General features: G+C 56.9%; 1 protein-coding gene across 1 annotated transcript; it reads left to right on the top strand.

The window, feature by feature from the left end:
- The first annotated feature begins 861 nt into the window (after positions 1 to 861).
- Positions 862 to 16,465, top strand: PCIF1 (phosphorylated CTD interacting factor 1). Its single transcript, XM_075571797.1, is given in 10 exon segments — positions 862 to 1,004; positions 5,788 to 5,911; positions 6,507 to 6,631; positions 8,503 to 8,637; positions 9,435 to 9,538; positions 14,197 to 14,284; positions 14,286 to 14,373; positions 15,715 to 15,786; positions 15,789 to 15,861; positions 16,378 to 16,465. Coding segments are annotated over 9 exon segments (882 nt in total). The 5' UTR covers positions 862 to 1,004; positions 5,788 to 5,802.
- Positions 16,466 to 17,463: the final 998 nt, after the last annotated feature.

Genomic DNA, 17,463 nt, shown 5'->3' with positions numbered 1-17,463 from the left:
CAATGCATTTCTGGGTTAAGGTGTCTACCTGGAAATCCTCTCATGGTGTCAGTGCCTCAGCTCAGTTTGTAATGACCCAACCATCCACATCCTCCCCTGGCACCTCCTGCTCCGCAATCAACCCTGGCACCCCCTACCCTGGCACCGCCTGACCGCTCCCCCTCCCCTGGCACCCGTTGCTCTGCACCCCCAACCCAGGCACTGCACCCCACGCTCTGACTGAACCCCCTCCCCTTTCAGCTCCTGCTCCAGATCCCCTCCCGTCACCCCCTGCTCCGCAACCCCCTCCGCTGGCATCCCCTGCTCCGCAACCCCCACCCCTGGCATCCCCTGCTCCGCAAACCACCCCTGGCATCCCCTGCTCCGCAACCCCCACCCCTGGCACCCCCTGCTCCGCAACCCCCTCCGCTGGCATCCCCTGCTGCGCAACCCCCATCCCTGGCATCCCCTGCTGCGCAACCCCCATCCCTGGCATCCCCTGCTGCGCAACCCCCACCCCTGGCATCCCCTGCTGCGCAACCCCCACCCCTGGCATCCCCTGCTGCGCAACCCCCACCCCTGGCATCTCCTGCTGCCTCCTGGCATCCCCTGTTGCGCAACCCCCATCCCTGGCATCCCCTGCTGCGCAACCCCCATCCCTGGCATCCCCTGCTGCGCAACCCCCACCCCTGGTACCCCCTCCCCTCACTCATTGGAAGGCAGGCTCGTGTCACATACAGCATGTGCACATGACACTATGCAGGACACTGAGACTGCACGACACCATGACAGTCACTGTCCCTTCTCGCCATCCACAGCACTGACACGCGCTACTGCTCGGCTCTCTGCCACAACCAAGATGGCCACGGCATCGGGCCGCAAAGCGCTGGGTGTCGCGCATGCGCTCTTGGTAGGGCCAGATTCGGAATACAAGATGGCGCCGTCAGCGGGGAGGGAGAGGCGGAGGCGGGACAGCGGCAAGTGGACAGGAGCCTGTGACGGAGCCTGCGCGACCCCGGCCCAAGGTGAGGCTCCCGGGGCGCCCTACGCTCCGACACCCGCACCGCCTGACGCCGCAAACACCCGAGCACCCGCAGCGACCCTCGCAGCTCGGCATTGTGCCCGCGCCGCAGCGCACAACTGCCGCAAACACCTCGCCGCCCGCGCAGCTTTCCCGCGCCATCTTGAAACAGGCTGGACGCGCGCGCCGTGGGGAGGGGAAGCGCGGGCACGAGGCTCGCGGGGGAGCGCGGCGCCAAAATATGTGAGGGGAGGAAGCGAATAAATGTTTCTTATTGGATTTAATATACTTCTACCCACAACAATCCACCATATACCACCCAACCTACCCAGAACAACTCACCCACCATATCCCACCTCTACCCAGAACAACTCACCCACCATATCCCACCTCTACCCACACCAACCCACCTCTACCCAGAACAACTCACCCACCATATCCCACCTCTACCCACACCAACCCACCTCTACCCAGAACAACCCACCCACCATATCCCACCTCTACCCACAACAATCCACCATATACAACCCAACCTACCCAGAACAACTCACCCACCATATCCCACCTCTACCCAGAACAACTCACCCACCATATCCCACCTCTACCCACACCAACCCACCTCTACCCAGAACAACTCACCCACCTCTACCCACACCAACCCACCTCTACCCAGAACAACTCATCCACCATATCCCACCTCTACCCAGAACAATCCACCATATACCACCTCTACCCCAACCTACCCAGAACAACCCACCCACCATATCCCACCTCTACCCCCACTAACACCTCTACCCCAACCCACACCTACCCAGAACAACTCACCTCCTACTCCCACCCACCATATCCCACCTCTACCCCAACCTACCCAGAACAACATCCCACCTCTACCCCCCCACCATATCCCACCTCTACCCCAACCTACTCAGAACAACATCCCACCCACCCACCATATCCCACCTCTACCCCAACCAACACCTACCCAGAACAACATCCCACCATATCCCACCTCTACCCCAACCAACACCTACCCAGAACAACCCACCTCTACCCCAACCTACCCAGAACAACCCACCCACCATATCCCACCTACCATATCCCACCTCTACCCCCACCAACCCACCTCTACCCAGAACAACCCACCCACCATATCCCACCTCTACCCAGAACAATCCACCATATACCACCTCTACCACAACCTACCAGAACAACCCACCCACCATATCCCACCTCTACCCCAACCCAGAACAACCCACCTCCTACTCCCACCCACCATATCCCACCTCTACCCCACCCAACACCTACCCAGAACAACCCACCATATCCCACCTCTACACCAACCTACCCAGAATAACCCACCCACCATATCCCACCTACCATATCCTACCTCCACCTACTCAGAACAACCCACCTCCTACTCCCACCCACCATATCCCACCTCTACCCACCATATCCCACCTCTACCCCTCCACCATATCCCATCTCTACCCCAACCAACACCTACCCAGAACAACCCACCATATCCCACCTCTACCCCAACCTACCCAGAACAACCCACCCACCATATCCCACCTCTACCCCAACCTACCCAGAACAACCCACCCACCATATCCCACCTCTACCCCCCACCCACCATATCCCACCTCTACCCCCCCACCATATCCCATCTCTACCCCAACCAACACCTACCCAGAACAACCCACCATATCCCACCTCTACACCAACCACCCAGAACAACCCACCCACCATATCCCACCTACCATATCCTACCTCTACCCCCACATACACAGAACAACCCACCTCCTACTCCCACTCACCATATCCCACACCTACCCAGAACAACCCACCTCCTACTCCCACCTCTACCCACCATATACCACCTGTACCCCAACCTACCCAGAACAACCCACCATATCCCACCTACCATATCCCACCTCTACCCCCGCCAACCCACCTCTACCCCTACCCAGAACAACACACCTCCTACTCCCACCATATCCCACCTCTACCCCCACCAACCCACCTCTACCCCAACCCACCTCCTACTCCCACCCACCATATCCCACCTCTACCCCAACCAAAACACCTCTACCCCAACACACACCTAACCAGAACAACCAACCTCCTACTCCCACCCACCATATCCCACCTTTACCCCAACCTACCCAGAACAACTCACCCACCATATCCCACCTACCATATCCCACCTCTACCCCCACCAACCCACCTCTACCCCAACCCACACCTACCCAGAACAACCCATCTCCTACTCCCACCCACCATATCCCACCTCTACCCCAACCCACCTCCTACTCCCACCCACCATATCCCACCTCTACCCTCACCAACCCACCTCTACCCCAACCCACACCTACCCAGAACAACCCACCTCCTACCCCCACCCACCATATCCCACCTCTACCCACCATATACCACCTCTACCCACCATATACCACCTCTACCCCAACCTACCCAGAACAGCCCACCTCCTACCCCCACACACAATATCCCACCTCTACCCCAACCCACTCCCACCCACCATATCCCACCTCTACCCCCATATCCAACGTCTACCCCCACCAACCCACCTCTATCCCAACCCACACCTACCCAGAACAACCTACCTCTACCCCAACCCACACCTACCCAGAACAACCCACCTCCTACTCCCACCCACCACATTGTACCTCTACCCAAACCCACAACAACCCACCTCCTACCCCCACCTCTACCCACAACAACCCACCTCCTACCCCCACCAAACCACCCACCATATCCCACCTCTACACCCACCAACCCACCTCTACCCCAACCCGCACCTACCCAGAACAACCCATCTACCCCCACCAACCATATCCCACCTGTACCCCCCACCCACCATATCCTACCTCTACCCCAACCCACAACAACCCACCTCCTACCACCACCTCTACCCACAACCACCCACCTCCTACCCCCACCTCTACCCACAACCACCCACCTCCTACCCCCACCTCTACCCACAACCACCCACCTCCTACCTCTACCCATTACCACCCACTTCCTACCTCCACCACTACCCCCACCACTACCCACAGCCACCCAAACCACCCACCCTCTACCCACAACCACCCACCTACCCCCACCTCTACCCACAACAACCCACTTCCTACCAACCCTCCCAACGCACCCCACACAAACTCGCCTCTACCCCAACCCACATCTACCCCCACCAAACCACCTTTACCCCCACCAACCCACCTCTACCAACACCAACCCACCTCTACCCCCACCAACCCACCTCTACCTACCGCAACCCACACAAACCCACCTCTACCCCCATCAACTTACCTCTACCAAGACCAACCCACACAAACCCACCTCTACACCAATCCACCTCTACCCCCACCTCTACCAATACCAACCCACCTCTACCCCCACCTCTACCAAGACTAACCCACCTCTACCCCAACTCACACAAACTCACCTCTACCCCCACCAACCCACCTCTACCAACATTAACCCACCTCTACCCCCACCAACCCACCTCTAACAACACCAACCCACCCGCCATATCCCACAACAACTCACGTCTACCCCAACCCACACAAACTCACCTCTACCAACACCAACCCACCACACAGCTGCCCACACCCACCTCTACTCCCACCCACCCTATCCCATACCAACCCACCTCTACCCCCACACCCACCACTACCCCCACCACTACCCCCACACCCATTCACTTCTACCCACACACACCTCTACCCACACCAACCCACCACTACCACCACACACACACAAAATATGAGGGGAGGAAGCAAATAAATGTTCTACCAACATCAACACACCTCTACCACCATTACCCACACCCATCCACCTCTACACACACACACCTTTACCCCCACCCACCTCTACTCCCACCATAACTCACCTCAACCCCACCCCAACCCACTTCTACCCCCACCCACACAACCCACCTCTACCCCAACTCACACAAACCCACCTCTACCCTCACCAATCCACCTCTACCAACACCAATCCATCTCTACCCCCACCAACCCACCTCTACCCCCATACCAACCCACCTCTGCCCCCACCCCATCCCACACCCACCCTATCCCACACCAACACACCACTAACCCCACACCAACCCACAGCTGCTCACACACACCTCTACCCTCACCCACTTACCTCTACTCCCACTATAACCAACACCAACCCACCTCTACCCCCACACCAACCCATCTCTATGCCCACCCACGTCTACCCTCACCAACCCACCTCTGCCCTCACCAACCCACCTCTACCCTGACCCATACCAACCCACCTCTACCCCCACAAACACCAACCCACCTCTACCCCTACTCACACCAACTCACCTTTACCCCAACCCACCTCTACCCTCACCAACCCACCTCTACCCTCACCAACCCACCTCTACCCTCACCCATACCAACCCACCGCTACCCCCACAAACACCAACCCACCTCTACCCCTACTCACACCAACTCACCTTTACCCCAACCCACCTCTACCCTCACCAACCCACCTCTACCCTCACCAACCCACCTCTACCCTCACCCATACCAACCCACCGCTACCCCCACAAACACCAACCCACCATCTACCCCTACTCACACCAACTCACCTTTACCCCAACCCACCTCTACCCACACCAACCCACCTCTACCCACACCAACCCACCTCTAGCCCCACCCACACTAGCCCCACCCACCCAGTAACTGTTGCTGCGCCCCCTGCGCGTGCGTCGCTAAGCTGTGTCACTGCCTCCTATCTGTCCTCAGCCTGTCCCTTCAGCGATGGCCCGTGATAATCATGGCAGTCCCCAGGAGGACACGGCCCTGCTGAGCCTGTCTCCAGGCACCTCTCACTCACCCCGGCCCCCCCGTCCGCTCACTGACCTACCAGGTAACACTGAGGTATTGGGGCTGGGGGTGGGTTCTATTTTGGGGACTCATCCGTGTTTCTCCCCCTCCCAAATAGGGTTGTAAGTTGTGTTTTGGTGTTTGCCCCCCATCCCCCAGATGAGCTCTTGCGGTGGGAGGGGAGGTAGTTGTGTTTTGGGTGTTCATCTCTCCACTACCCACGGCGAGCTCCGGCGGTTGGGGGGTAGTTGTGTTTTGGGGGTAGTTGTGTTTTGGGAGGTTTGCTTTTCTTTTACCCTCGCCTCCCCCCCAGACGAGCTCCTGCGGTGGGGGGGGGGAGGGGTTAGTTGTGTTTTGGGGGTTCACCTCTCCCCCACCCCCCAGAGGAGCTCGTGCGGTGGGGGGGGGGGTCACTTGTATCCCCCCCCCCCGACAAGCTCCTGCGGTGGGGGGGGTGGGGTTGTTGTGCTTTGGGGGTTCACCTCTCTCTTTTCCCTCCCCCAGAGGAGCTCCTTCAGTGGGGGGGTCAGTTGTGCTCTGGGGGTTCACCGCTCTCTCCCCCCCCCCCTGACAATCTCCTGCGGTGGGGGGGGTTTGTTGTGCTTTGGGGGTTCACCTCTCTCTTTCCCCTCCCCCAGACGAGCTCCTGCAGGCCGGGTGGGAGAAGTGCTGGAGTAAGAGGGAAAATCGTCTTTATTACTTTAACCGTTTCACCAACCAGTCCCTGTGGGAGATGCCTGTGCTGGGCCAGCATGATGTCATTGTGAGTACCTGTGACATCACACAGCCCCATTATACTGACACCTGAACTTTATTGCACCCTGATAGTTACGGAGTGCAGAGGAAGTGCTTATGCAACCGGCTCTAAATAATGGCACAGAACAGGCATGCTATACACACACACCGGGCACGCTATACCCGCACACATACACACACACCCGTACATACACACACACCCGTACATACCTCGGCCAGGGTGAAGCGGAGCGAGCGAGCGAGCGTGCGTGTGCGCTCATTGCAATGCGATCGAAACCATGAATCCCAATGTGAATGTCCATATAGTGCCCGCACGTGCACGTACCCGGGAGCTTTCTGCTTGCCGAGACAAACAAATTAGATTTTTTCCGCGCTTGCCCTGGTCACGTGCGCTGTTCAGCCAATGTGGGCGAACCGCTTACGTGACGTCACAGGCACGCGCAACTAGCGGGCCATGAATCGTCCGACCAACATAAGCGCCTGACATCACGGAGCTCCAGCGCGCTCGCATTCCCCCTGGCCGTACCCTTACATACCTACCCACACTATATATAAATATACTATATATATATATATATACATGTAGAGGTATCAGTACCGTGTTAGCCGAGCTTCAATAATAAAAAAATAAATAGATGATACCGTTCTGTGGCTAACGAAATGCTTTTATTTGTGCGAGCTTTCGAGATACACTGATCTCTTCTTCCAGCGGTGTTACAATGAATGAAGCAAACCTTTTGCTTCATTCATTGTAACATCGCCGGAAGAAGGGATCAGTGTATCTCGAAAGCTCGCACAAATAAAAGCATTTCGTTAGCCACAGAACGGTATCATCTATTTATTTTTTGATTATATATATATATATATATATATATATATATATATATATATATATATATATATATATATATATATATATATATATATATATATATATTAATGACCTAGTGCTTGTGTCATAAAATAATAAAGCATATGAAAGAGACAACAGCACTCAGAATGTATAAGCAGCTACAAACTGTATTAAAGAAACTTGCACATACTATATATCCAATATTTGGGTCCGCAGAACGGGACCTTCCTCAGGGTTAAGGTCCCGTTCTGCGGACCGAAACGTTGGATATATGTGCAAGTTTCTTTAATACAGTTTGTTGCTGCTTATACGTACTGAGTGCTGTTGTCTCTTTACCTTTGCTGGTAACGTATGATATATATATATATATATATATAGCAACTGTAAATATTCCTGTATATTCATTTGCATGTCTTAGACAGGTCTGCAACCCTGTCTTTCACCATTATCACCCAGCAAACAGCACTTCCACTGCAGCAAAGGATTCTGGGAAGTGACATGCAAATGAGCACACAGTGCCACTTTTTATCTCATGCTCACATTACATAATGGTGGTGATATATATACACACACACACACACGCACACGCTCGCGCGCATACACACACACAATACACACACGCGTGCACACACAATATACAGACAAGCATATACATACACTACAAAAAAACCTCTGTTCCCCACATCACACTATAACAGGGGGAGGGGATACTGCCAGCGCGGGGAGGGGATACTGCCAGCGGGGGGAGGGGATACTGCCAACGGGTGGAGGGGATACTGCCGGGGGGGGGGGGGGAAGGGTTGGTTTTTGATACTGCCGGCAGGGGTGGAGGGGGATACATCCGGGGGGAGGGAGATACCGCCGGCGGCAGGGGAGGGAGATACTGCCGGGGAAGAGGAATACTGCCGGCAGAGGGGGAGGGGGTTACTGCCGGCGGTGGGGGACTTCCGGCAGCGGAGTGGATACTGCCGGCAGCGGGGAGGGTGTTACTGCCGGTGGGGAGGTAACACTGATTCACTTGACAGTCGGACCCTCTGGGTCTCAATGCGGCTCCAGTTCCGTCAGAGGGGGGGACTCCCGAGACCCCCAAGGACAGAAAAGGGCAAAAGAGGAGGCTGTCTGAGGAACTGCCTGCCAGTGATGTCATCAAAAAGCCGAAGGTGGGTGAGGGCCCTCAAACCTCCCCCTAAACCCTCCCCCGAATTCCCCCCCCCCCCCTGAATCACCCCCCCCCCCCCTGAATCACCCCCCCCCCCTGAATCACCCCCCCCCCCCTGAATCACCCTCCCCCTGAATCACCCTCCCCCCCTGAATCACCCTCCCCCCCTGAATCACCCTCCCCCCCTGAATCACCCTCCCCCCCTGAATCACCCTCCCCCCCTGAATCACCCTCCCCCCCTGAATCACCCTCCCCCTGAATCACCCTCCCCCCCTGAATCACCCTCCCCCTGAATCACCCTCCCCCTGAATCACCCTCCCCCCCTGAATCACCTCCCCCCTGAACCACACCCCCCCCTGAACCACCCCCCCTGAACCACCACCTCCCCTGAATCACCCCCCCCCTGAATCAGCCCCCCCGAATCACCCATCCCCCCCGAATCACCCCTCCCCCCCCTGAATCACCCCTCCCCCCGAATCACCCCTCGCCCCCCCCCCCCCCCCCACGAGTCCCCCACCAATTTCACCCCGAATCCCCCGAATATCTCCCCAATATCCCAAATCCCTCCCCCATCCCAAATCCCCCCTCCGTCATCCCAAAGCCCCCCTCCGTCATCCCAAAGCCCCCCATCGTCATCCCAAAGCCCCCCTCCGTCATCCCAAAGCCCTCAACCCCTTCTTCCCCCAGACCCTCCCTCCCCCAAAGCCCCCAACCCCCCCCCCCCTCAAAAACAAACCCCCCCCCCCAGCCTCTCTGCACCACCTCGCGCGCTCTCTCTGACCACGCACTCTCACTCAGGTGGAGCCCTCTCCTGTGACCCCAGCAGCTGTGCCCAGCTCCCCCGTCATCCCAGGGGTATCATTGGAGGAGAAGCAGCTAGCAGCGCTACTGAAGCCCACGGAGTGAGTGTGACACTGTGAGGGGGTTACTGAGTGAGTGTGACACTGTGAGGGGGTTACTGAGTAAGTGACATTGTGAGGGGGTTACTGAGTGTGACACTGAGGGGATTACTGAGTGAGTGTAACACTGTGAGGGGGTTACTGAGTGAGTGTGACACTGTGAGGGGGGTTACTCAGGGAAGGGGACACTGAGGGGGGTTACTGAGTGAGTTTGACACTGAAGGAGGGGGGTTACTTAGTGAGTGTAACACTGTGAGGGGATTACTGAGTGAGTGTGACACTGTGAAGGGGTTACTGAGTGAGTGTGACACTGAGGGAAGTTACTGAGTGTGATACTGTGAGGGGGGTTACTGAGTGTGATACTGTGAGGGAGGTTACTGAGTGATACTGTGAGGGAGGTTACTGAGTGTGATACTGTGAGGGAGGTTACTGAGTGAGTTGATACTATGCGGGGGTTACTGAGCGATTGTGACACTGTGAGGGTTACTGAGTGAGTGTATCACTGAGGGGGTTACTGAGTGAGTGTAACACTGTGAGGGGGTCACTGAGTGAATGTGACACTGTGAGGGGGTTACTGAGGGAGGTTACTGAGTGTGATACTGTGAGGGAGGTTACTGAGTGAGTTGATATTATGCGGGGGTTACTGAGTGAGTGTATCACTTAGCGGGTTACTGAGTGAGTGTGACACTGTGAGGGAGTTACTGAGTGAGTGTGACACTGAGGGGGTTACTGAGTGTGATACTGTGAGGGAGGTTACTGAGTGAGTGTGATACTATGCGGGGGTAATGAGTGAGTGTAACACTGAGGGGGTTACTGAGTGTGTGTAACACTGAGGGGGTTACTGAGTGAGTGTGACACTGAGGGGGTTACTGAGTGAGTGTGACACTGGGGGAGGTTACTGAGTGTGATACTGTGAGGGAGGTTACTGAGTGAGTTGATACTATGCGGGGGTTACTGAGTGAGTGTGACACTGAGGGGCACTGAGGGGGTTACTGAGTGAGTGTAACACTGAGGGGGTTACTGAGTGAGTGTAACACTGAAGGGGGTTACTGATGTGAGTGTGACACTGTGAGGGAGGTTACTGCGTGTGTGTAACACTGAGGGGGTTACTGAGTGAGTGTAACACTGTGAGTGTGACATTGAGGGAGGTTACTGAGTGAGTGTAACACTGTGAGGGGGGTTACTGAGTGAGTGTGACACTGAGGGGGTTACTGAGTGAGTGTAACACTGAGGGGGTTACTGAGTGAATTTAACACAGGGGAGGTTATTGAGTGAGTGGGGCACGATGAGGGAGGTTACTGAGGTAAGTTTGACACTAAGGGTGATTACTGAAGGAGGGGGTTTACTGAGTGAGTGTGACACTGAAGGAGGGGGGGTTACTGAGTGAGTGTGACACTGAGGGGGGTTACTGAGTGCGTGTGATACTATGAAGGGGTTTCTGAGTGAGTGTGACACTGAGGGAGGTTACTCAGGGAGGGGGACACTGAGGGAGGTTACTGAGTGAGAGTGGCACTGAGGGAGGTTAATGAGTGAGTGAGTTTGATACTGAGGGGTGGTTACTGAGTGAGTGTGACTGTGAGGGGAGTTACTGAGTGAGGGTGACACTGAAGGAGGGGAGTTACTGAGTGTGACCACTGAAGGAGGGGGGTTACTGAATGAGTGTGACACTGTGAGGGGTTACTGAGTGAGTGTGACACTGTGAGGGGGTTTACTGAGTGAGTGTGACACTGTGAGGGGGTTACTGAGTGAGTGTGACACTGAGGGGGTTACTGAGTGAGTGTGACACTGTGAGGGGGTTACTGAGTGTAACACTGAGGGGGTTACTGAGTGAGTGTGATATTGTGAGGGGATTACTGAGTGAGTGTGATATTGTGAGGGGGTTACTGAGTGAGTGGGACACGATGAGTGGGGTTACTGAGGGAGGGGGACACTGAGGGAGGTTACTGAGTGAGTTTGAACACTGAAGGAGGGGGTTACTTAGTGAGTGTTTCACTGTGAGGGGGTTACTGAGTGTGATACTGTGAGGGAGGTTATTGAGTGAGTTGATACTATGCGGGGGTTACTGAGTGAGTGTGACACTGTGAGGGGGTTACTGAGTGAGTGTGACACTGAGGGTTACTGAGTGAGTGTAACACGGTGAGGGAGGTTACTGAGTGTAATACTGTGAGGGAGGTTACTGAGTGAGTGTAACACTGTGAGGGGGGTTACTGAGTGAGTGTAACACTGTGAGGGAGTTACAGAGTGAATTTGACACGGGGGGTTACTGAGTGAGTGGGGCACGATGAGGGAAGTTACTGTGTAAGTTTGACACTAAGGGTGATTACTGAGTGAGTGTGACACTGAAGGAGGGGGATTACTGAGTGAGTGTGACACTGAGGGAGGTTACTCAGGGAGGGGGACACTGAGGGAGGTTACTGAGTGAGTGTGGCACTGAGGGAGGTTACTGAGTGAGTGTGTTACTGAGTGAGTTTGACACTGAGGGGAGGTTACTGAGTGAGTGTGACACTGAAGGGAGGGGGTGTTACTGAGTGAGTTTGACACTGAGGGAGGTTACTGAGTGAGTGTGATGCTATGAGGGGGTTACTGAGTGAATTTGAACACTGAGGGAGGTTACTGAGTGAGTGTGACACTGAGGGGAGGGGCGGGTTTACTGAGTGAGTGGGACACTGATGGGGCTTACTAAGGAAGTGATACTGTGAGGGGGTTACTGAGCTAGTGTGACACTGTGAGGTGTTCAGAGTAACTGTTTACACTAGGGGGTACAGAGTAACTGTTACACGAGGGGGGTACAGAGTAACTGTTACACTAGGGGGGGGTACAGAGTAACTGTTACACTAGGGGGGGTACAGAGTAACTGTTACACTAGGGGGGGTTACAGAGTAACTGTTACACTAGGGGGGGGTGCAGAGTAACTGTTACACTAGGGGGGTACAGAGTAACTGTTACACTAGGGGGGTACAGAGTAACTGTTACACTAGGGGGGGTACAGAGTAACTGTTACACTAGGGGGGGTACAGAGTAACTGTTACACTAGGGGGGGTACAGAGTAACTGTTACACGAGGGGGGTACAGAGTAACTGTTACACTAGGGGGGGGGTACAGAGTAACTGTTACACTAGGGGGGTACAGAGTAACTGTTACACTAGGGGGGTACAGAGTAACTGTTACACTAGCGGGGTACAGAGTAACTGTTACACTAGGGGGGGTACAGAGTAACTGTTACACTAGGGGGGGGTACAGAGTAACTGTTACACTAGGGGGGGGTACAGAGTAACTGTTACACTAGGGGGGTACAGAGTAACTGTTACACGAGGGGGGTACAGAGTAACTGTTACACGAGGGGGGTACAGAGTAACTGTTACACTAGCGGGGTACAGAGTAACTGTTACACTAGGGGGGTACAGAGTAACTGTTACACTAAGGGGGGGTACAGAGTAACTGTTACACTAGGGGGGGTACAGAGTAACTGTTACACTAGGGGAGGTACAGAGTAACTGTTACACTAGGGGGGGTACAGAGTAACTGTTACACTAGGGGGGGTACAGAGTAACTGTTACAACTAGGGGGGGGTACAGAGTAACTGTTACACTAGGGGAGTTACAGAGTAACTGTTACACTAGGGGGGGGTACAGAGTAACTGTTACACGAGGGGGGTACAGAGTAACTGTTACACGAGGGGGGTACAGAGTAACTGTTCCCACTAGCGGGGTACAGAGTAACTGTTACACTAGGGGGGGACAGAGTAACTGTTACAACCTAGGGGGGGTACAGAGTAACTGTTACCACTAGGGGGGGTACAGTAGTAACCTGTTACACGAGGGGGGTACAGAGTAACTGTTACACTAGGGGGGTACAGAGTAACTGTTACACTAGCGGGGTACAGAGTAACTGTTACACTAGCGGGGTACAGAGTAACTGTTACACTTAGGGGGGGGTACAGAGTAACTGTTACACTAGGGGGGGTACAGAGTAACTGTTACACTAGGTGGGGTACAGAGTAACTGTTACACTAGGGGGGGTACAGAGTAACTGTTACACGAGGGGGGTACAGAGTAACTGTTACACTAGCGGGGTACAGAGTAACTGTTACACTAGGGGGGTACAGAAGAGTAACTGTTACACTAAGGGGGGGGTACAGAGTAACTGTTACACTAGGGGGCGGGTACAGAGTAACTGTTACACTAGGGGAGGTACAGAGTAACTGTTACACTAGGGGGGGTACAGAGTAACTGTTACACTAGGGGGGGTACAGAGTAACTGTTACAACACTAGGGGAGGGTACAGAGTAACTGTTACACTAGGGGGGTACAGAGTAACTGTTACACGAGGGGGTACAGAGTAACTGTTACACGAGGGGGGTACAGAGTAACTGTTACACTAGCGGGGTACAGAGTAACTGTTACACTAGGGGGGGGGGTACAGAGTAACTGTTACACTAGGGGGGGTACAGAGTAACTGTTACACTAAGGGGGGGGTACCAGAGTAACTGTTACACACTAGGGGGGGTTACAGAGTAACTGTACACTAGGGGGGTACAGAGTAACTGTTACACTAGGGGGGGTACAGAGTAACTGTTACACTAGGGGGGGTACAGAGTAACTGTTACACTAAGGGGCTGTATGTGTTGACACAAGTTGGGATGTCTGCCCCTCTCCCTGCAGTGTTTACTGGGACTTGGATATTCAGAGCACCACGTTGGTGAATCCGCTCCCCCCCTCGCACGCTCTGCCCCCCCCCTCGCACACCCTACCCCCCCCACCCAGAGGTGGAACTGCTGCGGTCACAACTTGTTCTGAAACTGCGGCATCATTACCGGGAGCTGTGCCAACAGAGAGAGGGTACGTCCCGCTGTGTACCCTGTATAATACCCACCTGTGTGTGCCAACAGAGAGAGGGTACGTCCCGCTGTGTACCCTGTATATACCCCCACCCGTGTGTGCCAACAGAGAGAGGGTACGTTCCATATACCCACCCGTGTGTGCCAACAGAGAGAGGGTACGTCCCGCTGTGTACCCTGTATTTACCCACCCGTGTGTGCCAACAGAGAGAGGGTACGTCCCGCTGTGTACCCTGTATATACCCACCCGTGTGTGCCAACAGAGAGAGGGTACGTCCCCCTGTGTACCCTGTATATACCCACCCGTGTGTGCCAACAGAGAGAGGGTACGTCCCGCTGTGTACCCTGTATATACCCACCTGTGTGTGCCAACAGAGAGAGGGTACGTCCCGCTGTGTACCCTGTATATACCCACCCGTGTGTGCCAACAGAGAGAGGGTACGTCCCGCTGTGTACCCTGTATATACCCACCCGTGTGTGCCAACAGAGAGAGGGTACGTCCCGCTGTGTACCCTGTATATACCCACCCGTGTGTGCCAACAGAGAGAGGGTACGTCCCGCTGTGTACCCTGTATATACCCACCTGTGTGTGCCAACAGAGAGAGGGTACGTCCCGCTGTGTACCCTGTATATACCCACCCGTGTGTGCCAACAGAGAGAGGGTACGTCCCGCTGTGTACCCTGTATATACCCAACCGTGTGTGCCAACAGAGAGAGGGTACGTCCCGCTGTGTACCCTGTATATACCCACCCGTGTGTGCCAACAGAGAGAGGGTACGTCCCCCTGTGTACCCTGTATATACCCACCCGTGTGTGCCAACAGAGAGAGGGTACGTCCCGCTGTGTACCCTGTATATACCCACCCGTGTGTGCCAACAGAGAGAGGGTACGTCCCGCTGTGTACCCTGTATATACCCACCCGTGTGTGCCAACAGAGAGAGGGTACGTCCCGCTGGGTACCCCTGTATATACCCACCTGTGTGTGCCAACAGAGAGAGGGTACGTCCCGCTGGGTACCCTGTATATACCCACCCGTGTGTGCCAACAGAGAGAGGGTACGTCCCGCTGGGTACCCCTGTATATACCCACCCGTGTGTGCCAACAGAGAGGGTACGTCCCGCTGGGTACCCTGTATATACCCACCCGTGTGTGCCAACAGAGAGGGTACGTCCCGCTGGGTACCCTGTATATACCCAACCGTGTGTGCCAGGGGGAGCCTCTCCCCTCCTCCTCCTCTCATACTCCCCCCCTCCTCTTCTCACCCCCCCTCCTCTTCTCACCCCTCCTCTTCTTTTCTTCTCACACCCCCCCTTCTCACACATACTCCCCCCTCTCTCCCCAGGTATTGAGCCCCCCCGCGAGTCCTTTAACCGTTGGTTGTTGGAGCGGAAGGTTCTGGATCGGGGCCTGGACCCCTGCTGCCGAGTGACTGTGACCCTGCAGTGTCCCCCTCTATGTTCCGCGAAATCATGAATGACGTCCCCATCAGGTGACAGTCACATGGTGCGGGGCGGGTCCCTTTTGTGTTTGGGGGCTGGGAGGGGTGTCTCTGTTGGGGGGAGTCCTCGCGTTGTGAAGGACATGGGCTCTTTATGGGGGGAGCCTCTCAGTATGGTGTGTGGGGGAGGGGCTCCCTGTCTCAGTATGGGTGGGTCCTCTGGGGGTGTGGGGGTCCTCTGGGGAAGTGGGGGTCCTCTGGGGAAGTGGGGGTCCTCTGGAGAAGTGGGGGGGGTGTGGGGGTCCTCTGGGGGTGTGGGGGTCCTCTGGGGGTGTGGGGGTCCTCTCTCTGGGGGTGTGGGCGTCCTCTCTCTGGGGGTCCTCTCTGTATGTGGGGGTCCTCTCGCTCTGTATGTGGGGGTCCTCTCGCTCTGCATGGGGGGGTTCCTCTCTATGGGGGGGTCTTCTCTCTCTATGGGGGGTCCTCTCTCTGTATGGGGGGGCTTTCTCTGTATGGGGGGGGGATCCTCTCTGTATGAGGAAATCCCCTCACCTCCTGATGTTTCAGGTTATCTCGCATTAAGCATCGTGAGGAAGCCAAACGCCTGCTCTTCAAATACGCTGAGGCTGCCAAGCGGCTCATTGAGTCCAGGTAAAACATGTCCCTCCCGTGCCCCTCCCCTCCCTCCCGTGCCCCTCCCCTCCCTCCCGTGCCCCTCCCCTCCCTCCCGTGCCCCTCCCCCTCCCTCCCGTGCCCCTCCCGTGCCCCTCCCCTCCCTCCCGTGCCCCTCCCCTCCCTCCCCGTGCCCCTCCCCTCCCTCCCCGTGCCCCTCCCCTCCCTCCCGTGCCCCTCCCCTCCCTCCCGTGCCCCTCCCCTCCCTCCCGTGCCCCTCCCCTCCCTCCCGTGCCCCTCCCCCTCCCTCCCGTGCCCCTCCCTCCCGTGCCCCTCCCTCCCCTGCCCCCACCCCTCCCTCCCCTGCCCCTCCCCTCCCTCCCGTGCCCCTCCCCTCCCTCCCGTGCCCCTCCCCTCCCTCCCGTGCCCCTCCCCTCCCTCCCGTGCCCCTCCCTCCCGTGCCCCCTCCCTCCCGTGCCCCTCCCCTCCCTCCCGTGCCCCTCTCCTCCCTCCCGTGCCCCTCCCCTCCCTCCCGTGCCCCTCCCTCCCCGTGCCCCTCCCCTCCCTCCCGTGCCCCTCCCCTCCCTCCCGTGCCCCGTCCCCTCCCTCCCGTGCGCCCCCCCTCTCCCTCCCGTGCGCCCCCCCTCTCCCTCCCGTGCGCCCCCCCTCTCCCTCCCGTGCGCCCCCCCTCTCCCCCTCCCGTGCGCCCCCCCTCTCCCTCCCGTGCGCCCCCCCCTCTCCCTCCCGTGCGCCCCCCCTCTCCCTCCCGTGCGCCCCCCCTCTCCCTCCCGTGCGCCCCCCCTCTCTCCCTCCCGTGCGCCCCCCCCTCCTCCCCTCCCCTCCCGTGTGCCCCCCCCTCTCCCTCCCTCCCGTGTGCCCCCCCTCTCCCTCCCTCCCGTGTGCCCCCCCCTCTCCCTCCCTCCCGTGTGCCCCCCCTCTCCCTCCCTCCCGTGTGCCCCCCCCTCTCCCTCCCTCCCGTGTGCCCCCCCTCTCCCTCCCTCCCGTGTGCCCCCCCTCTCCCTCCCTCCCGTGTGCCCCCCA

This window comes from Ascaphus truei, chromosome 15 (assembly GCF_040206685.1).
Source record: "Ascaphus truei isolate aAscTru1 chromosome 15, aAscTru1.hap1, whole genome shotgun sequence".
NCBI classification, from domain to species: Eukaryota; Metazoa; Chordata; class Amphibia; order Anura; family Ascaphidae; genus Ascaphus; species Ascaphus truei.
This window is presented reverse-complemented; position numbering and strand designations above follow the sequence as displayed.